We start from the raw sequence: 26,011 nt of genomic DNA, 5'->3' as shown, positions 1-26,011 counted from the left end.
GGGTTAAGTGCTAAAAGGTATAATCTTGTCTAGAAATATAAGAATGCTGGGGCCATAGAAATATTTGTAGTTCCATTGACTGAAGTTAGTCAAATCTACAGTTGTATTATTTGCCTATTATGTGCAAAACCATAAGAAGTTCTGACACTTCCAAAGAGTCTCACTTGTCCAGAAAATCTCCTCCTTACTGGGGTAGAAGAGCATCTCATTTGTTTCTCTTTCTTTCCCATAACCAGATCAAGGAGAACTAAGGAAGGAGAACTCATTTCTTCTCATGTTGTCTCCAATACTAAGAGAATATTTCCTCTCCTTTGTAAATAAAAGGTTTAGTTCGCAGGTTGTTTTATCATTTAATAATTAACAATCAAAGAAACAGACGCAAATTTAAAAAAGAACCCATAACCTCCTGGCTAAGTAAAATAATAGAACATATTCTTTGACCAGGTGGATCTCTTGGCTGCCTCCAAGGCTTATTTACTAAGGCACCAACGTTTATTTACTAAGAACAAATGAAACTTTTGCAGTACTTAAAAAAACAATCAAGAAAAAAACAAAACTTATTTTGTCTGCCTTTTTTTGCATCACTTACCACTTTAGAAGGCAGTTTCTGAAAAAGTTCACTGATGAGACGTCCTGATGGATTTGTTGCTACGACTATGGATTCAAGAAGCTGCTCCAGGATCTCCTTCAAATAACTTGGAGAAGACTGTGGGGAGGGAGTGAAATGCTTTATGAGGGAAATCCAGAAGTAAGTGCTGAATGTTAAATAACTTTTGAAATTGTAAAGCTAACTCAAAAGGGCAACTTCTCAGTAGTACTTATTTTAAGTACAAATTTTAAAAACACCATAGAAATGACCATGTCCAGAGTCAGAGCATTTCTGATGCTGAAATGGTGCAGAGTTTCTGTTTGGGATGATGGAAAAGTTTTGGTAATGTATAGTGGTGATGGTAACACGACATTGTGAATGTAACCAACACCAATGAATTATATATTTGAACATGGTTAAAAGGGAAAATTTTAGGTGGTATGTATGTTGCCAGAATAAAAATTAACAAGCATAAGACTATATAACACAGTATACCCTAATGTAAACTACAGACTACGATTAACAGAACAATTATATTATTTTCTCATCAATTATAAGAAAGGTACCACATTAATGGAAAATGTTAAAAATGAGGGTGGGTATATGAGAGCTCTATTTTTGCATGATCTTTCTGTAAATCTACAACTTCTCTAAAAAAATTAAAACAATTATAATATAAAAAATTGAGAAGTTTAGAACCTTAGGGCAAAGAAGCTTGGGAGGTATGAATATGGAAGTACAAGATCCTCCCAGTTTCTCATTAGCTATGCATTACAGGAAGAAAGAGACCCATACCACAGCTATTTTTGTTTTCTGGCTAGAACCCTGGGGGCCTATAATAAGGCTTAGGCCTCTAAAGGGAATTTCTATCCAAGAAAACATGGGTTAAGTTGCTTCTCTTGTATTTACATCACAGAAAATTCCAGGGAATCCCTGTGGTTAACTGCTTTCTACCTAATGCCAATCACTTAATTTCCAAAATGAAATTGACAAGATGCCTAGGAACTATATTTTGATAATCTGAGAAGTTGTAACTCTCAGAAATTCACCCACTACTGCTTCTTTTTGTGTTGGAGACATAGAGAAAAGCCCACAAAGGTAACTTATGGAAGAAAGGAGAATGCTTTGTTTTATGTTTCTTACTATTCAGCTGCAGCAGAAATCTAGAAATTCCTTTATTGTTCTTTCTGCTCTTTATAAACACATGTGTTCATTCAGTTACTATTTATCAGTACCTACATGTTAGTCATAGTCTAGATGCCAGGAATTAGCGAATACAGTGATACCCGTTTTTGTGGAGATTTCATTCTCTTGGGGGGAGATAAAATAAACATGTAAGTAATAAAAGCTGAAGAGCATAAAACGGTGATATGGGGAAACGGACTTTGGCCCAGTGGTTAGGGCGTCCGTCTACCATATGGGAGGTCCGCAGTTCAAACCCCGGGCCTCCTTGACCCGTGTGGAGCTGGCCCACATGCAGTGCTGATGCGCGCAAGGAGTGCCGTGCCACGCAAGGGTGTCCCCCGCGTGGGGGAGCCCCACGCGCAAGGAGTGCGCCCGTGAGAAGAGCCGCCCAGCGTGAAAAGAAAGTGCAGCCTGCCCAGGAATGGCACCGCCCACACTTCCCGTGCCGCTGACGACAACAGAAGTGGACAAAGAAACAAGACGCAGCAAACAGACACCAAGAACAGACAACCAGGGGAGGGGGGGGAATTAAATAAATAAATCTTTAAAAAAAAAAACACGGTGATATGATGATGGCAGGGTTGGGCTTCTCAAAGGAATGTGGAGCAAAAATTTAGATAGGGAGGTTGGGAAGAGCCTCTCTCAGTTGACCCATTTTAACTGATACTACTAATGACAAAGAGCCAGTCACAAGAGCTGAAGGAAGCATATTCTAAGCAGAGGTGAGAACAAGTGTAAAGTTCCAGAGGTAGGAACATAATTGGCGTGTCCTGAGAACAGTGACCAGTTTAACCTAGAAACATATTCCTAACTAAGGTGACTTCAAAACCTCTCCAACTTTTACTCACAACACTGTATACCCTTACATGATGTTTCATTTATAAATACTGGGCCAGTCCTTGATAATATGAAAATTCTCTTTAAAACTGGGTAGCAAATAAACATGAGCGTGAAAGGAATTCAAGAATTCAAGCATGCATGACATATATTGTCCAGGATGTCCTAGGATTCCTTGTCATTGGAGGGGAGCTCTTCGTTCCTCCTTACCCTCCCAATTACCAATACAACTGCACAGGAAGCCCAGCTGCTCACGGCAGCCTGGAGGAAACCACAGGCTGGGCTGCTGCTCATTTCCCAGATACTATACGGTCTACCTGCACACTTACCCCTTCAGTGACTGTCCCTTGATTGTCTTGACCATCTTCATCATCATCTTCTTCATCTGCTTCTCCTTTCTGAACAAACTCATTTCTTGTTCGAAGGTACAAATCCCAGAGTTTGCAAGCAGCTTTATATTCAGGAGATTCTGGCTACACGTTAGCAAGGAGAAAAGAAAAAAATACCACTTCAGGATTTTTATTGTAAATCAATTACCACTACTTTTAAGGCATCCTGTTCCAGAAGACACCCATATTTTAACACACAACTCTGAAAATGCTCTTAGAAATTTAACAATCCTATGACTGACATATAAAAGGCTTCAATCCCTCTTCTGAGAAAATAAGTGTATGTTTTAAAGGTAACCTGAAATCAAATTATTTTATTTATTTATACCTTACACCTCATTAGAGGAAGGCCTGAGATAGACTATACACGATTTGCTAAATTAAGGCTAATTCTTACTACTACACTAAGAAAGACCACTTAAAGGATAAAAGAATCATATTAAAGGACAGAAGTCTAAAGAATGGACAATAATGATGGTTCTGACATTTTCATCTTTCATTTTTTTAGAGGTACAGGAGATTGACCCCTAGACTTTGAACACGGGAAGCAGGCACTCAATCACTGAGCCACAACGGCTTCCCACTTTTAAACTATTTAATACCTCCTTAGAAGATTTCTGTTCCTGAAGAATAGTGGGCATGAATTCTGACTGTACTTTCTAGTAAAAGCAATGCTGGATACAATGTTAAGGAAAAAACAAAAACACAAAAACAAAACACCAACTTTTAAAAAAAAAATGTATCCTTGAATTGCCAACAAAAAATTGCAATGTTCAGAAAGCAAAAACAGAATAAAAGCAGGAAACTAGATGAGTAAACAGACCCCTAAAGCTAATGTTCACCTTGAGGGCATTTGCAAAACAAGATGAATCTAAGGCTCTTTAAGGCTATAAGGACAAGAGATAAAAGCCAGGACTATCAGAAGCTGGGACTTCAAAGGCCAAGGCTGCAGTGTAAGTGGAAACCCAAAACAAATCAACTCCTGAACTGCCACTGAGCAAAGACTGCTAGCCTCAACCTCTAACCACCTTAATCCAAACCTATGTCAAACCAAGGCCCTGGGCAGGCAGTGAAGGGCTGTGGAGAAGCATGAAAGGAATCTCCCCTGAAAATTCATCATCACAAGCTAGTCCTAACAAGGATAGGTCAGGTACCTGGAAGAAGCAATAAATCTTTGGATGAACCCACCTTCAATTTGAGCCTCAATGATTTCTACAGATAAAGTTCCAAGAACTCTAAGTTCAGTCAAAAATCATGAAATGCCTAAGAATCAAAGAATCACAGGAGAAAAGCTATTAAAAACGATAGCAAAATTAGACTCACAAATAATCCAGATATTAAAATTGTCTGCCACAGAATAAAAATAAGTATGCTGAATATGTTTAAAGAAATAGTGAGATTGAAAATATGAACAAAGAACAAGAGAGCCTAAAGAAGAAACAGGAGGACGGCGGACTTGCCCCAGTGGTTAGGGCGTCCGTCTACCACATGGGAGGTCCGCAATTCAAACCCTGGGGTTCCTTGACTCATGTGGAGCTGGCCCATGAACAGTGTTGATGGGCACAAGGAATGCCCTGCCACTCAGGGGTGTCCCCCATGTAGGGGAGCCCCACGCGCAAGGAGTGTGCCCCATAAGGAGAGCCGCCCAGTGCGAAAGAAAGTGCAGCCTGCCCAGGAATGGCGCCGCACACCTGGAGAGCTGACACAACAAGATGATGCAACAAAAAGAAACACAGACTGTTGTTATGGGGGGAGGAGTGGGGTGAGGAGGGTGGGAGTATATGGGGACCTCATATTTTTGAATGTAACATTAAAAAAATAAAGACAAAAAAAACCCATCACAGATTCCTGTGCTGCTGACAACAACAGAAGCGGACAAAGACGACGTAGCAAATAGACAGAGAGAACAGACAACAGGGGTGGGGGGGAAGGGGAGAGAAATGAATAAAGAAATCTTTAAAAAAAAAAAAAAGAAACAACTTCTAATATATAAAAATATAAAAATTAAAATGTAATAACTTAAAAGAAATTTTTATTTTTTATTTTCTAGGTACCAGGGCTGGGGACCGAACCCAGGACCTCATATGTGATATGCCGGTGCTCAACCACTTGAGCTGCACTGGCTCCCAAAATGTAAAAACTTCAACGGTTTAAGAACAGAAATGGAAAACTGGAAGAACTTAAGAAGTTATCTAGAAAGTAACACAGACACAAAAAACTAGAATATGAAAATTAAGAGAACTGCAGAATTGAGGGAGGTCTAATATAACATACAAAGTTCTATAAGAAGAAAAGTAGAATGGCGCAAAGGCAATATGCAAGGACATAATGGCTGAAAACTTCCTGAAGCTGATGAAACACACCAATTCAAAGAGTCAGGAAGCCTGAATTATACAAATAAAAAGATAGCCACGTTTAGACATATCACAATGAAACCATAAAAAAACAAGACAAAAAGAAGAAGTAAAGGTAGCCAGAAAGAAAAGACAGATAACCTTCAAAGGAACGACAATTAGATTGACAGGTGATTTAGCAACAGTAATAAAGGTACGACAATAAAGTAGTAAATTTGTGAGCAAAAGTAAATACTAACACAATAACACTGTCGTATGAGATTAAAAATTGCCACAAAAGAACGAAAATACACAACACTAAGCATAAATAAGGAGAGGGATAATCAGAGTTGAATTGTTCTAAGGTTTCTGTATAGTTTAGAAAGAAGATTAAGATACTGATTTAGACTTTGCTAATTAATTATGCGTATTAAAACTTCTTGTATAAGAACTAAAACTGACCAACAGCTCTTGTAACTTCCAAATTAGTAGAGAGAATAAATTTTTAAAATTTCTAGATTAATAGAAATTCTTGTATATGCTATTTACAAGAGATAATCAGCATTAAAAGGGTACAAAAAGGCTGAAAGTAAAAGAATGGAAAAACAGACAAATCAACTAGGCAAACACCAAAAAAAGTTGGTCTAACTATATTAATATAAGGCAAAATAGAATTTAGAACAAAAGACAATATTAGTGATAGAGAGAACTACTACAGAATGCTAAGAAGTTCCATTTACTAAGACACTACAGTTTTAAGTTTACATGCTCCTATTGGCATAGTCTTAAAAAAAAAATAAAGCCAAAATCAACAGGATTACAAGGAGACTCAATTCCATCATTAGAGTGAAAAACCTTGGAACACCTCATTTGCTAAGTGGATGGTTCATGCAGATACATCAGTAAGGTATAAGAGTTTACCAACACAATAAAAAAGCTTGATCTGGGAAGTGGACTTGGCCCAGTGGATAGGGCGTCCACTTACCACATAGGAGGACCGCAGTTCAAACCCCGGGCCTCCTTGACCCGTGTGGAGCTGGCCCATGTGCAGTGCTGATGCACGCAAGGAGGGCCCTGCCATACAGGAGTTCCCCCCGTGTAGGGGAGCCCCACGTGCAAGGAGGGCGCCCCAGTGCGAAAGAAAGTTCAGCCTGCCTAGGAATGGCGCCGCACACACGGAGAACTGACACGACAAGATGACGCACCAAAAAGAGACACAGATTCCCGTGCCGCTGACAACAGGAGAAGTGGACAAAGAAGAACATGCAAAAAAATGGACACAGAGAACAGACAACTGGGGGGAGGGGGAGAGATAAATAAATCTTAAAAAAAAAAAAGCTTGATCTAATGCACACAAGTAGACTATCATACCCAACAAATGGCATTCTCATTATGTTCATAAAATTCATCTTAGCACTATTCATAATGGCACAAAGTAGAAACAAACCAAATGTACATCGACTGACACGCATAAATAAAATATGACCTATCCATATAATGGAAAATTATTCAGTTATAAAAAGGAATGAAGCACTGATACAGGCAACATAGATGAACCTTGTAAACATAAGTCAAAGAAATTAGACACAAAAGGCCACATATTATATAATCCCATTTCTATGAAATGCCTGTAAGAGGCAAATTCAAAGAAACAGAAAGCAAATTAGTGGCTGTCAGAGATTGCAGAAGGGGAAAATGGAGAATTCTAACTGGTACAGGGTTTCTTTTGGGGGCGATGAAAATATTCTACAATTAGATAGTGGTGATGGCTGCACAATTTTGTAATTATAAAAAAAGACAGAATTCTACACTTTAAAAGGGTATGAGATACTGTATAACAATGTTCCAAAATGTACTCATCAAATGCAATGAATGTACCACACTAATGAAAGAAGCTGTTGATGTGGGAGGAGTGGGGGACGTGGGGAATGGGGTATAGGGAACCTCTTATATTTCTTTTATTTTTTTTAAGATTTATTTTATTTATTCCCCCCCCCCACTCGTTGTGTGCTCTCTTGTCTCCATTCGCTGTGTGTTCTTCTGTGTCTGCTTACATTCTCGGTGGCACCAGGAATCTCTGTCTCCTTTTGTTGCGTCATCTTGCTGGGTCAGCTCTGCGTGTGTGTGGCACCATTCCTGGGCGGGCTGTGCTTTATTTGTGTGGGGGGCAGCTCTCCTTGTGGAGCACACTCCTTGCGCATGGGGCTCCTCCACGCGGAGGACACCCAAGTGGCATGGCACTCCTTGTCCATGGCAGCACTGCACGTGGGCCAGCTTACCACACATGCCAGGAAGTGCTGGGTTCGAACCCTGGACCTCCTACATGGTAGGTGGACACTCTTATCGGTTGAGCCTTATCCACTTTCCCCTCTTATATTTTTTTAACACTTTTAAAAATTAAAGTTAATAGATCACAAAGAACGTTATGTTAAAAAACATAAGAGATTCCCATATAACCAACTCTCCAGCCCCCACCCCCATTACTTTGGAAACTGGATTTTTAAAAAAGATATATACATCTCAAAAAAATGTTACCTTAAAAAACATAAGAGGTTCCCGTATACTCCCCCACCTCCCCACTCCACTCCTCCCACACCAACAACCTCCCCCATCATTGTTGCACACTCATCACTCTCAGTGAACATATTTTGGAGCACTGCTGAACCACATGGATAACAGTTTACCCTGTAGTTTATACTCTTCCCCAGTCCATTCAGTGGGTTATGGCAGGATATATAATGTCCTGCATCTGTCCCTGCAGTATCATTCAGGACAACTCCAACTCCCAAAAATGCCCCCACATCACGTCTCTTCTTCCCTCTCCCAGCCCTCAGCAACTACTGTGGCCACTTTCTCCACCTCAGTGTTACAATTTTGTAACATTTTGTGTTATCATTGTATCTTTTAAAAATAAAAATAAAAAAGTGGGGGAAAAAAGGGTATGAGAATTGTATCTCAAAAAAAAAAAATATATATATATATGGTATTAAAGAGAAAAGTCTAACAAAATATTTATAAAGAAACATTTAATGGTTCTGGAGTTCAGTGCCTTGCCAGTGGGCCCTACTTTGCAATTTGTGCTCCTGAGTGTGACAGAGCTGGACTCAGAATTGCCCTTTCTACACATGCCTCTTCTGTCACTTTTTAAAAATTTAGATCTTAAGATGTTTATTTTAATTTACAGTATCTGTATTCAATGATAGGTGAAGCAAAGCGTGCACATCTTCCACATTTGAATGCCTAAGATGTCCCTGAGGTTTGAGATCCTATACAGGGATACAGCTGCCGCAGCCACCACCCCACTGTGGGTGAATTCAAAGTAGTTGCCAGTTGCCATTTTGGCATCTTCCCCCAGTCAGCTGGGCACATAGGTGAAAGAAACTACAGGGCATATGGGAATCATGGGCTCGGGCCGCCCCTGCTGAACTCTGAACTCTCACCTGCTGCCTCCCTCCTCTCTTCTGTCACTTTTACTGAACTTGTGGTTGGCGCTGGGGTTGGTGTATACTCAGGAGACTTGAATCTCTGGACAGGCCATGTGCACCTGGGCCCTGAGCCTCAGCAGAGTTGCAACACCTACTCTCCAGTTTGTTAGACTTACCCAGGTCAGCGAACAGGGAGGTGAAGATGGTCAACCACCACACCAAGGAACCAATAGTGTCTACAACCGTGAGCAGGAGAATCGCATCCATCAGCTATGTGGGATCTAAGCCCCCTTTCGATTTAGAGGTGGAGTGGACATCACCAACCCAGGGTCCACAGGATGAAGGAATAAAATATGGATTAGCGTGGACTTACTGGTATTCTACTATAGAACTACTGTGACTCTAGCAATGGAAGAAACTGTATCACTGATGTGGAGACAGTGGTCATGGGAGTTGCTGAGGGCAGGGAGAGGGAAGAAGAGTTGTGATGTGGGGGCATTTTTGGGAGTTGGAGTTGTCCTGAATGATACTGCAGGGACAGATGCAGGACATTATATATCCTGCCATAACCCACTGAATGGACTGGGGGAGAGTGTGAACTACAATGTAAACTATAATCCATGTGGTGTAGCAGTGCTCCAAAACGTATTTACCAAATGCAATGAATGTGCCACAGTGATGAAAGAAGTCGATGTGGGAGGGATGGGGATTGAGGGGGGGTGATCTATGTATCTTAGGAAAAAAAAAAAAGACAAAGAAAATTTGCTATATTAAAAAAAAGACAGTAAACAAAAAAAAAAAGAAAAAGAAAGGTCATTTGGGTTGTTTCCATTTGGGGGTTATTACAAATAAAGCTGATATTCATTTAAAAAAAGAGAAACATTTAAAACTTTACTAAAATACATTAAAGACAATTTTTAAAAAATCAAGAAATACCAAATTCATAGATTGGAATAACCATCATCATAACTAGGTCAATCATCCTCAAAATGATCTATAGAGTCAATGCAATTCCAATAAAACTTCCAACAATTTGTGTTTTTTTTGTTTTGTTTTTTTTAAAAAAAGATTTATTTATTTATTTAATTCCCTCCCTCCCCTGGTTGTCTGTTCTCTGTGTCTATTTGCTGTGTCTTGTTTCTTTGTCCGCTTCTGTTGTCCTCAGCAGCACGGTAAGTGTGGGCGGCGCCATTCCTGGGCAGGCTGCACTTTCTTTCGCGCTGGGCGGCTCTCCTTACGGGGCGCACTCCTTGCATGTGGGGCTCCCCTACGCGGGGGACACCCCTGCGTGTCGCGGCACTCCTTGCGAGCATCAGCACTGCTCATGGGCCAGCTCCACATGGGTCAAGGAGACCTGGGGTTTGAACTGCGGACCTCCCATGTGGTAGACGGACGCCCTAACCACTGGGCCAAGTCTGTTTCCCAACAATTTGTTTTATGCTTATTGAACTTAACAAAGTAATTCTAAAATGTGTAAGGAAAGACATGGGGCCAAAAACAGTCAAGATGTTTTCCTTACCAGATAAAGAAAATAGTAATAAAACAGTAATTAAGATAGGACTATATAGCCCAGTAATAAACTGGTCAATGAAATAGAATAAAAGGCTTAGAAACAGACCGAAGAACTCATGGAAACAATGACAGCACCGACAATGCAAACAAATGGGGACAGATGGCCATTTCCAAGTACTGGTTAGGCCTATAGAAAAAAAAATCATTTCCTCATAGAAGACACAAAAATCAATCCCAGCTGCATTAAAAACTTTTCTGTGGAAGACAAAACTACAGAACTTTTAGAATAAGAAAATATCTTTATAACTTTTGGGCAAGAGAGGTTTTTGAAGCAAGATACAAAAAACAATAAACCATGAAGTAAAAGACTGATTAATTTAATTACATTAAGGCAAAGAACTTCTGCTCATCAAAAGACACCATCAACACACACAATCAAAAAAGGGGTATTTAGAATATACAGAAAAACTTCTAGAAATAAGGAAATGCAAAAACCCAAGAGAAAAATGGGTAAAAGATCTGAGCAGACTTCATAGAAGGAAGAAACATCCTATGAATGTTCAAGCCTCTTTACTAAAAAGGAAAATGTAAACTCAAACCACATCGATATACCACTACTCGCCTGCCAGATTGACACAAATGAAGAAGCATTTGTGTCAAATTTTGGTGAAGATGTGGAGACCTTCCAAATTTGATGCTTTCTTACCTTATAATAGGCCTTTGCATTGTTAAAAAGCAGCTGGAAGTCAGCAGTCAGCAGATTAACATCATCATACTCTTCCATTTTTAGTTTCTGCTGGATTTTCATCAAGTCAATAGGCTGGGAAACCACTTCATAGTAGTCTGGTTGATTTCTGTTGTAATTCAAATATGTTTTAAATGGTATTAATCCAAAGCCTATAAAAAGTTATATTTCAAAACCATCTATAGTTATGTCCAACATTCCAAGTGACTGAGCATTTTAGAATGTGCTGTCAGACTCATTCCCATTATTCGAAATAAAATGGAATAACAAAAGCAAGATACATTTGCAGTCCCTTTCCAATATATATATATTTTTTAATTTTTATTTACTTTGCCCCCCCTCCTCCTCCCCAGTTGTCTGCTCTCTGTGTCCATTCGCTGTGTGTTCTTCTGTGACAGCTTCTATCCTTATCAGTGGCACTGGGAATCTGTGTTTCTTTTTGTTGCGTCGTCTTGTTGTGCCAGCTCTCCGTGTGTGCGGCGCCATTCCTGGGCAGGCTGCACTTTCTTTCCCGCTGGGTGGCTCACGGGGCATACTCCTTATGTGTGGGGCTCCCCTACATGGGGGACACCCCTGCGTGGCACAGCACTCCCTGCACGCATCAGCACTGCACATGGGCCAATTCCACATGGGTTGAGGAGGTCCGGGGTTTGAACCTTGGACCTCCCATGTGGCAGGCGGACGCTCTATCCATTGGGCCAGGTCTGCTTCCCCAAAATAATATATTAATGCTATAAAAACTTAAATTAGGATCTGAGATGATCTTGTACATGTTAAATATTAGGGCAGTGTCTCTAAAACCCATGTCACTTACGTGTTCCATAAATGGAGATGACTTACTTTTCATGAAGTTCAGTAGTGGGTGAAAACAGAATGTGAACTCTTTGTGAACGTTCAGATCATTTCTCTCTAGTGTGTGACCACAGAACCTTTTACTCCAAGTATCATGAGTACCTACTGTGTACACAGTTTCAATATCAATTACTAACGTTGCAAGAGAGAAAGATGAGGTCCCTGGCTTCATGGCTTCAAGAAACTTACCAAAGATGAAAGGTTGAAAGAATGTTAATATCCAAACATCCAAACATGAACAAACTTTATACATTAAAAGGAATTGTAGTTTTGGACAGTGAATTTTAAATCATCGTAACTAGGCTCACACACATCTTTATTAATCAAAATAGGAACCATTACAATCAATACATTTTTGCCAATGAGAAATAAGTTTGTTTATTCCTGTAGCGTAAAAATCTGTGCTGCAGGGTTGAACAAACTCTTGGAAAACATTTTCTGCATCCTGCTGGTTGTGGAAGCGTTTTCCCTGTAAAAAGCTGTCAAGATGAAGAAGTGGTAGTCAGTTGGTAAGAGGTCTGGCGAATAAGGTGGATGAGGCAAAACTTTGTGGCCCAATTCGTTCAACTTTTGAAGCATTGGTTGTGTGATGTGCAGTCAGCCATGGTCGTGGGGAAGAACTGGGCCTTTCTGTTGACCAATGGCAGATGAAGGTATTGCATTTTCGGTGCTTCTCATCGATTGCTGAGCATTCTTCTCAGATGTAATGGTTTCGCCAAGAATCAGAAAGCTGTAGTGGATCAGCCCGGCAGCAGACCACCAAACAGTGATCATGACTTGTTTTTGGTGCAAATTTGTCTCTGTGGAAGTTTGTCTCTGGAGTTTCTTCTCAGTCCAACTGCTAAGCTGGTTGTCACCAGCTGTCATATAAAATCCACTTTTTGCAGCACTTCACAATCTGATGACACAGAAGATGACACTTAAAAATGATTTTTTAAATTTTCAGTCAGCTCATGAGGCACATACTTAGCAAGCTTTTTCATCTTTCCAATTTGCTTCAAATGCCAAACGACTGCAGAAGGGTTGACGTTGAGTTCTTTGGCAACTTCTTACGTAGTTGTAAGAGGATCAGCTTCGATGATTGCTCTCAACTGGTTGTTGTCAACTTCCAATGGCCAGCCACTATGCTCCTCATCTTCAAGGCTTTTGACTCCATTGCAAAACTTCTTGAACCATCACTGCACCATATGTTCATTAGGAGTTCCTGGTCAAATGTGTTATTGATGTTGTGAGTTGTCTCTGCTGCTTTACAACCCATTTTAACTCAAATAAAAAATCACTCAAATTTGCTTTTTGTCTAACATCATTACTATAGTCTAAAATAAATGTAAAATAGGTTGATCCTGGAGCCCAGGAAGTAATCAAAGAGAGAAGCAGATACGTGAGGAAGGAGAAAAGTCTCCATTAAATACAGGCAGAGGCCTCAGGGAGAGCAACAGAGACATCTGCCTGATAGTTCATAACTGGCCTTGTGGAAAGAACAGAGGAGCTGAGAGTGGAGAGAAACGAACTCCCAGAAGAGAGGAACCCAGGAAGCCTGAACCCTTGCCGACGTCGGCAGCCATCTTGCTCCAACACATGGCAACAGAGTTTGGTGAGGGAAGTAACTTAAGCTTTATAACCTCGTAACTGGAAGCTTCTACTCCAAATAAATACCCTTCATAAAAAATAAAAAAAGAAGATAAAATAATGTAAAATAAATAGCAATAAGTTACTAACAAAACAACATAAAGCAAGACATGCAAATTAAAATGATGTAACCACAAAATTAACATAACCACATTTAAGAATGTATGCCAATATCAAATGGGGAAAAAATATCTAACGGCAAATTTCAAGAATGCAAAACTGAAATTACTTTTGCACCAACCTAATATATATCAAGCATGGTCATGATAAACACAAAATTCAGGACAGTGGGTTATCTCTTGAAGGAGAGGGAGAAAGATAGTGAGCAACATGTAGGAGACTTCAAAGGCACATAAAATGGTAATTTCTTAAATTGGGCTTTGGTTTCATAGATGTTTATTATTATTCTTTCTGTTTTTATTCAACTGGGATTCCATGAAACAAGTAAACTATGAAAAATGATCCAAGTACTATTTTCTCAATTCTCTCTTGGGAGTAGATAGGTAGTTCCACTCTAGACGCACAAAACACAAGTTATTACATACAAAGTATGTGGTGGGCATTAAGGCTTAATTCTCTCGTGGAACCTCAGCTGACAAAAGAGATTTGACACATAGCCATTCTTTTAGTTATGTATGAATTTTTAAAAATTATTCTGATATAAAAGTTGCAAAAATAGTACAAAAAACTTTTTTTCCTGAACCTTTTGAGGTTAAACTGCTACCATGATATACTATCACCGCTCAGTAGTTTAGTGTGTATTTCCTACAAACACATTCTCCTTCATAACCATAATTCAACCATCAAAATCAGGAAATTAACTGTGATACAGTACCCCATTTAATCCTCAGATCTATAGTATTCATATTTTTACCAACAGTTCCAAAATTATCCTTTATAGCTAAAGGACCAAGTCTGCAGCCACATGTTGCATTTAGTTATGTCCACTGTAGTCTCCTTCAATCTAGAATAGTTCCTTCTTCTTTCCTTCACTTTCATGATCTTGACACTTTTGAAGATTACTACATAGAATGTTGCTCAATTTGGGGTTGTCTACTTTCTTCTCGATTAAATTCAGGTTAAGCTTCTTTAGCAGGACTATCAAGGAAATGATGATGCAATCCTCTCCCTGTATCTTATTGTGTGGCACACAATTTTGACTTGTCACATTACTGAGGCAAGGTTAAATTTGATCATTTGATTATGGGTTTACCTGCCAGGTTTCTCCATGAATTTACTCTTTTTTCCTTTGGACTTTATGGGGTAGTACCATCAGATTACATACATAACCCATTGCTCTCTGAGCTTTTCCTCCCTCCCTCCCTTCATCCATATGGACTCACGGACTCCTATACTTTAGTCACAATGGATTAAAAATCATTATCATTAATTTGATGCTCAAACTGCCCCAGATTTGACAAGCAGGAGTCCTTTCAAGTTGGCTCTGTCCTTTTGACACGTTTCCATCATCCTTTGGACATATGCTTATTTTCTACCACCATAAGTTGTTACAGAGATTTATTTTGTACTTTCCCTGCCCTAGTCCCTGAAATCAGCCATTTCTCCAAGGGACTCTAGTTCCTTTTAATGGTGAGTTGTATTTAAAGAGCAAGATCTGGGTGCTAGATGTGTTCTTTTCTGTTGGTGTGTTGCTGTTTCCAGGCTGTTTCAGTGGACACAGCTACAAAATATACATAGGCTTATTAACACCTCTGTTTAATGCTATATTTACCTATATATATCAAAAACCATGAATTCACACCAATTATCTCCAATTCTAATCAAACTCCACAGGGGTCAATCTAGTTTTCTCCCTTTCCCTAATTACACTTCTTTTCTCAGTCAGAAGCCTGATTCCCATCATTCACAACATATTTACTTACATGATCAGTTCCTAGTAACTTGCTGCTGCCCCATCCCACCTCACAATGCCCTTATCAGTACACTCAGCCTTTATCATACATTTTATTTTAGAATCACTTTTACATTCTAGACAAAGAGATGATACAAATAAATATCAATTGAAAAACTTAAGGAGCCCGAAGTACTGGCATATTCTTTGTCTAAAGACAGCCAAAGAGAAGGTGAGGATCAACAATAACTCTAAGGAGCCATAAAGACTACAATCCCTGCCTGCCCTAGGATCATTCAAGAAGCAGGGGCAGGGAGAAAGTGGTACATTTCTAATCAGTTCAAGACAAGCCTTGCATGATAGACAAAAGCAAGGCCTGCTAATCTTATCCAGTTCCCTCTGAGCATTTCTGTTACGGCTGTTGAATACATTAATAGCCTCATTTTTGTTCACTGATGGTGTTCAGATGTTCCAAGGTGATGCTTGCAGTAAGGCTTGACCTCGGGCGGTAAATATGAGTTAGAATTGATACTTTTCAGAAACTTTGCAACAATGCTACATTCAGGGAGGGAGGACTTGCGAGAGTTGGGCAGAAAAATCAGGGAGACCCACACCTGAGCTGCAGCACACTGGCACCCTTGGGCCATGGGTGTATGGTTGGAGCAATTCAAGCAGTATGCCAGCATTATATGGGATAACTGAGCGTTAGGTCAGTCTTAAGTGCTTCATGCCTATGATTCGTGGCCTTGAATTCTGAATCCAGGGGTCTGAGAGACGTGTGACTTGAAAATATGAAGCGATATACTCTTACTGGTGAGAGCAAAAAAGGCGTTTGATGAGGGTTGCACACAGTCTCCAACTTTCCCTGTGCCAGGCCATCCCTACGTCTAGTACAGGCACCCTCCTTATCAGACCAGCCTCTATGTAAACGCCTTCTTCCTTTTCCTACTCAAGTTTTTCCTGACAGGCCAGTGCCACCCCATTTCTTCCACTGTGCTCCAAGAAGCCCTCCTACACGTGTACCCTCTTTTTTTTTTTTATTTAAAGATTTATTTATTTATTTATTTAATTCCCCCCCCTCCCCCGGTTGTCTGTTCTCTGTGTCTATTTGCTGCGTCTTGTTTCTCTGTCCGCTTCTGTTGTCGTCAGTGGCATTGGAAGTGTGGGCGGCGCCATTCCTGGGCGCTCTCCTTATGGGGCGCACTCCTTGTGCATGGGGCTCCCCTACGCGGAGGACACCCCTGCGTGGCACGGGACTCCTCGCACGCATCAGCACTGCGCATGGGCCAGCTCCACACGGGTCAAGGAGGCCTGGGGTTTGAACCGCGGATCTCCCATGTGGTAGACGGATGCCCTAACCACTGGGCCAAGTCCATTTCCCTCCTTTTTTTTTTTTTTAAGGTTTATTTCTATCCCCTCCCCCTCCCATTGTCTGCTCTCTGTGTCCATTTGCTGTGTGTTCTTCTGAGTCTGCTTGTATTAAAAGGTGGCACTAGGAAACTGCGTCATTTTTGTTGTGTCATCTTGCTGCATCAGCTCTCCATATGTGTGGCATCACTCGCCACTCCTAGGCGGGCTGCGCTTTTTCCACACAGGGCAGCTCTCTTTGCAGGGCTCACTCCTTGCGCGTGGGGCTCCCCTGGATGGTATGGCACTCCTTGCACATGGCAGCACTGCATGTGGGCTTGCTCACCACATGGGCCAGGAGGCCCTGGGTATAGAACCCTGGACCCTTCATATGGTAGGTGGACACTCTTTATCAGTTGAGCCATGTCCGCTTCCCTGGATACCCTCTTTACCCTGCTCAGATTTTCACACCCTGTACTGTACCACTGCAGGTGTCTCCCTGCCCCCAGATGCCCCAGATTCCCCTTCCCTGCAGATGTCTACCTTGTTCAGGTCCCACCCAATGGTTTTAGGATTGAATTCTTCAGGAAAGGAACAAAAAATACATTTAAGCTTTTTAAAATCCCTATTGACTACTTACAATTTTAGCGAACAATGAAAGTTGGTATGAGGAGTTAAAGTACTCCATTTGCAGGGACAACCAGCAAGATGGCAGCAGAGTAAGGAGCTCCTAGAGTCAACTTCTGCTACAGGGCACTTAGTAATCACCAGGGCTATCTGGAGCTAGCTGAAACACCTGTTTGGGGGCTCCAGGAGACCAGAAGCGCATCCTGTAACATACTTAAGGATTGGAAGGAGGCTGCCCATTGGCAGAGAAGATTCGTAAGTAGAGCACTCCAAACCACAGAGGCCAGGGCCCACCCTCCACTGGAGGCACAAGCTGCCTTGGCCTGTTTCACAGCTAGAATCGAAAGCTCCACTTCCCAAAAACGAAGGAGGAAGAGATGGTTGGGCACCAATTTCAGCTACTGAGGAGTAAATTCAGTGGACTAAACTATAATCCTAAGAACAGCTGAAGTTTGAGCCTGTCCAAGTCAGAAAAAGGCTAGTAGCCACTATCTTAAATCTGTGCCTGGCATGACAGGAAACAGGGCAGACTGAAAATCACAGTGCTGGTAGGGATTGGCTTCTTTCCATCCATATCAGATTGTAGTTGTAGCCTAGGGCCCAGTCCCACCTCTGACAGGGAGGAAGCTGGGGGGACCTGCACCAGCCCTTTCAGGAAATTACCAGCCAAGCCATGAAGGCCGGTGATTATCCTACTCTGGTGGCACGAGCCACCCCAGGAGCTATTCTGCAGCTGGAACTGGAATCTAATTTCCCTAAAACAGGGGAAGAGGGGACAGTTGGCCACCAATTTTGGCTACTGATTAGTAGACTTGGCTAAGGTATAACCCTAGGAACAGTTGGGGTGTGAATCTTGTCCAAGCTGGAAAGAGGCTGGTGGCTGCCATTTTGACTCCACCCCCTGCATGAGGGAAAGCTGGGCAGACCAGTCCAAAAATCACAATGACTGTAGGAACTGGTTCCTTTCACCCAGATTGGCCTGCAGTCCTAGGCTAGGCTTTAGCCCCACCTATGGCAGGGAGGAGACTGGCATGTCCTGCACCAGCCTATCCAGCTAACTGCAAGTACCCTTGACTGGCACAGATTGAATAATCGTAAGTCTACAAGGGCAACTGCAATCATCTTAGACCTGCACTGCATAGACTGCTGCAAACACCTGCAGCTCCATCACCACCACAGGCAGGGAGAAGGGGGCATAAAGCTTCATCAGTCTCTCTAAGCAACTAGAATCTAGGCCTGCATGACTTGGATTATTCCAAACAGCTGTGACTCTGTCCCCTACCAGGAGAAAGCTGGGAGAAGCTTCATAGGTCCTTGGAGCAATGAGGGCAGCTTGAGCCTCCACAGCTTAGAGCACCAACTACATCCTCGGCTCCTACTGCACAACCAGCAAGGGAGAAAGGGTTGAAAGCCCTAAGCTAAAGAGAAAAACTGCACCCAGAATAAATACTCTAGTAAACCAGATGCCAAGACACCAACAAAAAATTACAAACCACATCAAGAAATTGGAAGATATGGCCCAGTTAAAGGAACATGATAAGGCTGCAGATGATATAAAGGATTTGAGACAACTAATCATAGATGTTCAAATAAATCTCCTTAATAAATTCAATGAGATGGCTAAAGAGATTAAGGATATTAAGAAGATACTGGATGAGCACAAAAAAGAATATGCAAGCATACATAGGAAAGCAGATCTTATGGGAATGAAAGGTGCAATAAATGAAATTTAAAAATCACTGCAGGTGGCGGACTTGGCCCAGTGGTTAGGGTGTCCGTCTACCACATGGGAGGTCCGCAGTTCAAACCCCGGGCCTCCTTGACCCATGTGGAGCTAACTCATGTGGAGCAGGAGTGCCGTGCCACGCAGGGGTGTCCCCTGCGTAGGGGAGCCCCACGCACAAGGAGTACGCCCCGTAAGGAGAGCCGCCCAGTCCAAAAGAAAGTGCAGCCTTCCCAAGAACGGCGCCGCACACATGGAGAGCTGACACAACAAGATGACACAATAAAAAGAAACATAGATTCCTGTGCCGCTGACAACAACAGAAGCGGACAAAGAAGAAGACGCAGCAAACAGACACAGAGAACAGACAACCAGGGGTGGGGGGGGAGAGAAATATATACATAAATAAATAAATCTTTAAAAAAAAATCACTGGAAACATATAATAGCAGATTTGAGGAGGAAGAAGAAAGGATTGGTGTGCTTGAAGAAATGGCCTCTGAAAGTGAACATACAAAAGAAGAGATGAAGAAAAGAAGAATGGAAAAAATTGAACAAGGTCTCAGGGAACTAAATGACAGCAAAAGGCGTGCAAACATATGTGTCATGGGTGTCCCAGAGGGAGCAAAGAAAGGAAAAAGGGCAGAAGGAATATATGAAGACATAACAGTAGAAAATTTCCCAACCCTATCGAATACATAGATATCCATGTCCAAGAAGCACAATGTACCCCCCATCTGAAAAATTACGAATACACCAACTCTGAGGCACATACTAACCAGAACGTCAAATGCAAAAGACAAAGAGATAATTCTGAAAACAGTAAGAGAAAAGCAAGGCATAACATATAAAGGATGCCCAATAAGATTAAGTACTAATTACTCACCAGAAACCATGGAGGCAAGAAGACAGTGGTATATTTAAGATACTACAAAAGGAAAACTTCCAGCCAAGAATCTTATATCTAGCAAGACTGTCTTTCAAAATGAAGGCAAGATTAGAATATTCACAGATAAACAGAAACTAAGAGAATTTCTAAGCAAGAGACCAGATTTCCAGGAAATATTAAAAGCTGTGCTAGGCCTGAAAAGACAAAAGAGAGAGGCCTGGAAGAGAGTCTAGAAATGAAGATTATATCCAAAAAAAGTAACTAAAAGTGTCAAAAGAGTGATGAAAATAAAAATATGACAGATAAAACTCAAATAGTCAGGAATAAACTTAACCAACAATGTAAAGCACTTGTATTCAGAAAACCGCAATTCAATGTTAAAAAGTAATTTTAAAAAGTCCAAATAACTGGAAGAACATACCATGCTCATGGATTGGAAGACTAAATATCATGAAGATGTCAATTCTACTCAAATTGATATACTGATTCAATGCAATTCCGATAAAAATTCCACTAGCATTATAAAAAAAAACTGATGGGAAGCAGATGTGGCTCAACTGATAGAGTGTCCACCTACCTTATGGGAAGGTCCAGGGTTCAAGACACAGAGCCTCCTGACCCATGTGGTAAGTTGGCCCATGCACGGTGCTGATGTGCACAAGGAGTGCTGCGCCATGCAGGGGTGCCCCCGCGTAAGGGTGCCCCACGTGCAAGGAGTGTGTCCTCCAAGCAGAGCCGCCCCACGCGAAAAAAGCTCAGCCTGCCCAGGAGTGGCGCTGCACACATGGAGAGCTGACACAGCAAGATGATGCAACCAAAAAAGAGACAGTTTCCCAGTGCCACCGAGAGTGCAAGCGTACACAGACAGAGAGCAGACAACGGGGTTGGGGGGGGGGGGGAGTCGAGAGAAATAAATTAAAAAAAAATTTTTTTTTTTAACTTGAAAACACGATTTTCAAATTTATTTGGAAGGGTAAGGGGTCCTGAATAGCCAGGAACATCATGAAAAGGAAACGCGAACTCTCATTTCCAGACTTTAAATCATATTACCTATCTACAGTGGTAAAAACAGCATGGTACTGGCATAAAGACAGACACATAGACCAATGGAACCAAACTGATGGTTCAGAAACAGACCCTCACATGTATGGTCAAGTGATTTTTGACTAGCTTGTCACCCCCACACAGCTCAGGCAGAACAGTCCATTCAACAAATGGTGCTGATTTTGTGTGATCTATTAACTTTAAAAAAAAGATAATTAAAAAATAAATAAATAAAACAAATGGTGCTGAAAGAACTGGATATCCATAGCTGAAAGGAAAGAGGACCCCTGTTTCACACCTTATCCAAAAATTAACTCAAAATGGATCAAAAACCTGAAAATAAAAGAACCATAAAGCTTCTAGAAGAAATTATAGGAAAATATCTTCAAGACCTAGTGGTAGGTGTTGTATTCTTAAAGGTGATAAGAGGAGGACTGAGATGGACTCCTGATGTTTAATGTATGTAGAAGTTTTATTAGCTTTAATGTAAAAGTGTGGAAATGCAGAGTGGATGATAAATAGTAACAGCTATTTTATAAATGGGAATGTGGCTGAAAATGGTAGTCTAGGTATATAAATGCCAAATGACAGAATGCTAGAGCATAATCTAGGAACTGAATAGCACAGTAAACCAAGAGGTGGATGAGAATTGTGGTTGTGGTACAGAGGCAAGAGTATACTTTGTTAGCTAGAGCAAATGTATATCACTAGTGCAAGGTGGTGGGAATGTGGAGAATGGGAAAAATATAACTGGAGTGACCTATGGATTGTAGTTAGCAGTAATAATATAATATTCTGGCATCTATGCCAAAGATGTACTGTGTTGATAATGGGGCAGTATGGAAAATGTGAGCCAAATGTACACTAAGGACATGGTAACAATCAAATGATATTATCTTATCTGTAACAAATGTTCCACCATGGTGTGTGGTGTGTTGATAGAGGGATGTTGTTTGGGAATTCTGCACATGTGCATGATTGTTTGATAAGTTTACAGCTTCTATCATAAAAATTTTTTTAAAAAATAATAATAGAGTGGGTTGGGGGAAAAAAACACACCTAATATAAGGACTATATTAGAAGATTTTGACAATATTCTTTCATAATTTGTAACAAGCATCTCATGACAATGCAAAGCATTGGTGGAGGGTTGATGTATGGAACCTTGTATGATGTTATGCATGTTTGCTTTGTAAGTTCACAACTTTACTATATACTTACTGTTTATGTATGTTCATATATAAATGATACAAATTTAAAAAAATTTTTTTTACAAAGTACTCCATCTGTTATTCAGAGAAAGTATAAGAACACAAAGATCTCAGTGGGTGACACAAAGGACCATGCAGACGTGACAAGGATGTCTGTTGGTGGCATCCAGAGCTATGGGTGAGCATTATTCAAGGTGGCCCACTACCCCCTGGAGCAGACTACTGCTCCTTGCTGAGGATGGACTTTAGCAGCCTCTCAGGCTTGGGGGAAAGGGGGAAGGGAATTTGTAGACAACTGAGAACCAAATGACCACATGTGCCTAAAGAGAACACTGTCCTTTGGAAGCACTATTAGAGGGCTTCTCATAAAAGCTTTCAGAACTGTCATGCAGACAAAAGGGAGATCAGTATCCCAATATTCTACTCTACACAATATGGCTAAAATAGGGCTCCCACCCCAACTTTCAAAATGAAATAGTTCTACTAATTTTTCTACTTACATCAACACAGAGAAGCATAAAAAAGTGAAAGTGATCCCACCACCCAGAGTTAACAGCACTATTTGGATATGTTTTATAAACATTCTTCCACATTTCTGTGCACACATGCATAGAAATTTAACATTAAAGCAGTGTGCAGTACATATTCTTTCATAACAGCTTTTCTCTTTTAACAAGACGTGACGGCACATTGCCAAGATGATGGCCATACCAAAGCTTGACTAACAGTTTTAATCAGAAAAGAGTTACAATGAGAAACCTATATATATTGAAAACCATGAATTGAAAAGCTAATTTGCTACCCCCAAACCCACTCTCCTTCCTTCCCAGAACAGCAGCATTCTCAGTTGTCACATGGCTAATAAAATCCTGATTCTCTAGCCTCACTGCAGCTAGATTCTGGCCAATACAAAAACTGAAGCATACCACATCCAGGTAGTGTCCTTAAACTGGCTGGAAGGTGGCTGTGGTGGTGAGCCATCTCACACCTCTCAGATTAAGAATGATACTCCAAAGATAGCAGAACAAAGAGGCAGACAGTATCTCGGCTCTGAGGACTTCACAGAATAGGATTTTCACATGAGAAAAATTTCTCTCATTTCAGTCACTATTAATGTGGATGTCCTAGTATAAGTAGCCTAATAAACTAACCAAAACAAAATCTCAATGATTGGCACTGCGCCCTGATCAAGATGGCAGGAGTGAGATACTTCAGGGCTTCGTTCCCCCAGGGAGGCTTTGAACAATCAGCAAGAACTAGCAGAAACATCTTTCTCAAAGCTCCAGAAAACAGTTAAAGAATGTCATAACAAAGCAAGTGCCAAATCATGAAAAAGGCTACTTAAGAGTGGTAGGATCTTGTAAAATGGATGTAGTTCAACCAATTGGGCTCCTGTCTACCATATAGGACGTCCAGGGTTTGATGCCCAGGGACTCCTGGTGAAGGCAAGCTGGCCCATGTGGTGAGCTAGCCCACACGGAATGCCAGTCCATGAAGGAATGCCTCCCCTTGCAGGAGTGCCACCCTGCATGGGAATGCCACCCAGCATGGGAAAGCTGCACGGCAGGAGTGCCGGCCAACATCTATGTTGGTGCAGCAAGATGGTGCAACAAGAGACACAGAGGAGAGAAAATAAGAAGACGTATCAGAACAGGGAGTAGAGGTGGCGCAAGAGAGTAATCACCTCTCTCCCACTCTGGAAGGTCCCAGGATCCATTCCGGGAGCTGCCTAATGAGAATACAAGCAGACACAGAAGAACACACAGCGAATGGACACAAGAGAGCAGACAACAGGGGGAACGGGGAAGGGGGGGAGAAATAAATAAATCTTTAAAAAAAAATAAGTGGTAGGATTTTTTTTAAAAAAGATTTATTTTTTATTTATTTTTCTCCCCTTCCCTGCCCCCATTCGCTGTGTGTTCTTCTATGACCGCTTCTATCCTTATCAGCGGCACCGGGAATCTGTGGTTTTTTTTGTCGCATCATCTTGTTGTGTCAGCTCTTCATGTGTGCAGCACCATTCCTGGGCAGGCTGTGCTTTCTTTTGCACTGGGCAGCTAGCCTTACAGGGCACACTCCTTGAGCGTGGGGCTCCCCTACATGGGACACCCCTGCATGGCACGGAACTCCTTGTGCGCATCAGCAATGTGCATGCACCAGCTCCACACGGGTCAAGGAAGCTCGGGGTTTGAACCGTGGACCTCCTATGTGGTAGGCGGATGCCCTATCCATTGGGCCAAGTCCGCTTCCCAGTGGTAGGATCTTGGTGGCCCTGGCTATCCCTGCCCCTTCCCCTCACCAGCTTCACGTGGAGTTGGCCCACAGTCCCAGTACAGATCCCTAGTCCCGGTTCCAGAGAGAGCAGAGTAATCCTTGTACACATGCAGGGAGCATGTATGTCTGGCCCAATCTGGCCATCTCAGAGGGACTTTGAGGGACTCTCTGTCCCAGAACTTGCCCTGTGTGTAGAAGGCAGTTCCCAGAGCTCTCCTACAGAATGCTGTGGTATAGCATTCAAGTCATCCTGCCTGGGGCATGGGATTGCTGGCTGTAGGATATACAGGGAGTGCCAGAGACCAGGAGGAAACTGTCTCCTAGGGAAGACGGGACATTAGGAACCATGTAAATGGGAATTTCTAGAGCCAAACATACCTGGCCAAGACTAGACAAGATGTGTGCACAAAAAGGATCAGGGGGCCCCCACGCTTTGGCCTGGAGCTACTCAACAAATATTGTATGGGTAGGCCCTGAAGGAGAACACTCAGGTCAATCTGCAAAGACTGGGAAAGGTGCATTCTTTTTTATTTTATTTTATTTTTATTTTTGGTTATTAACTCCTGGCATTCAAGGAAAGATCTGTCATAACACTTGCTGGAAACAAGCTTAAGAAACTGATACCTCAGTGTCTAAGCTTGAGCAATAACATATTAAAATATCAAAATATCTAGGTTACAACAAAAGATTAGATAGCACGTGAAGAAACAGGAGACAACAGTCCATGCAAAGGAACAAAATAAAACACCAAAAATTATCAATGAGGAGCCCTTATACCTAGGACATACCAGACAAAGACTTCAAAGGAAATCAGGAAAATAATAAACATAAAGGGGCAGGGAATATTCAAAGAAATAATGGCTGGGAAGTAGATGTGGCTCAATTGATAGAGCATCCATCTACCATATGGAGGGTCCAGGGTTTGAGCCCCAGGGCCTCCTGACCTGTGTGGCAAGCTGGCCCACGTGCAGTACTGCAGTGTGCAGGGAGTGCCGTGCCACGCAGGGGTGTCCCGTGTAGGGGAGCCCCACACGCGAGGTGTGCCCCCACGTGAAAAAAAGCACAGCCTGCCCAGGAGTGGTGCTGCACACACAGAGAGCTGATGCAGCAAGATGACACAACAAAAAAGAGACGCAGTTTTCCAGTGCCACCGGATAATGCAAGCAGACGCAGAAAAGCACACAGCAAACAGACACAGCAGAAAATTGGGGGTGGGGGGGGTGGGCGGGAAACAAAAGAAATAAATCTTAAAAAAAGAAGAAATAATGGCTATAAACTTCCTAAATTTAATGAAAGACATGAATATACACATCAAAGACACTCAACAAACTCCAAACAGGATAAACCCACACCTCAGTCAAACTATCAAACGACTTAGAGAATTCTGAAAGCCACAAGAGAGAATATGCCATGTACAACGGAGCCTCAAAAGGAACAAGTGCTAATTTTTAAATGGAATCCAAAGAGGCAAGAAGGCAGTCGGATGACATATTTAAAGTGCTGAAAGCAAAAAATTGTCAACCAAGAATTCTATATCCGGCAAAACTCT

General features: G+C 41.6%; 1 protein-coding gene across 6 annotated transcripts in view; it reads right to left on the bottom strand.

Moving 5' to 3' along the window:
- PBRM1 (polybromo 1) overlaps window positions 1-26,011 on the bottom strand; it is a 196,262-nt gene that overhangs the window by 151,884 nt on the left and 18,367 nt on the right. For all 6 annotated transcript variants that reach the window (XM_058292596.2, XM_058292602.2, XM_058292600.2 and 3 more), the window contains exons 4-6: window positions 10,977-11,124; window positions 2,941-3,084; window positions 590-706 (exon numbers count right to left, since the gene is read on the bottom strand). In XM_058292596.2, the coding sequence (XP_058148579.1) occupies window positions 590-706; window positions 2,941-3,084; window positions 10,977-11,124 (409 nt within the window). The remainder of the gene's footprint in view (window positions 1-589; window positions 707-2,940; window positions 3,085-10,976; window positions 11,125-26,011) is intronic.

This window comes from Dasypus novemcinctus, unplaced genomic scaffold, assembly GCF_030445035.2.
Source record: "Dasypus novemcinctus isolate mDasNov1 unplaced genomic scaffold, mDasNov1.1.hap2 scaffold_157, whole genome shotgun sequence".
Taxonomy (NCBI): domain Eukaryota; kingdom Metazoa; phylum Chordata; class Mammalia; order Cingulata; family Dasypodidae; genus Dasypus; species Dasypus novemcinctus.
This window is presented reverse-complemented; position numbering and strand designations above follow the sequence as displayed.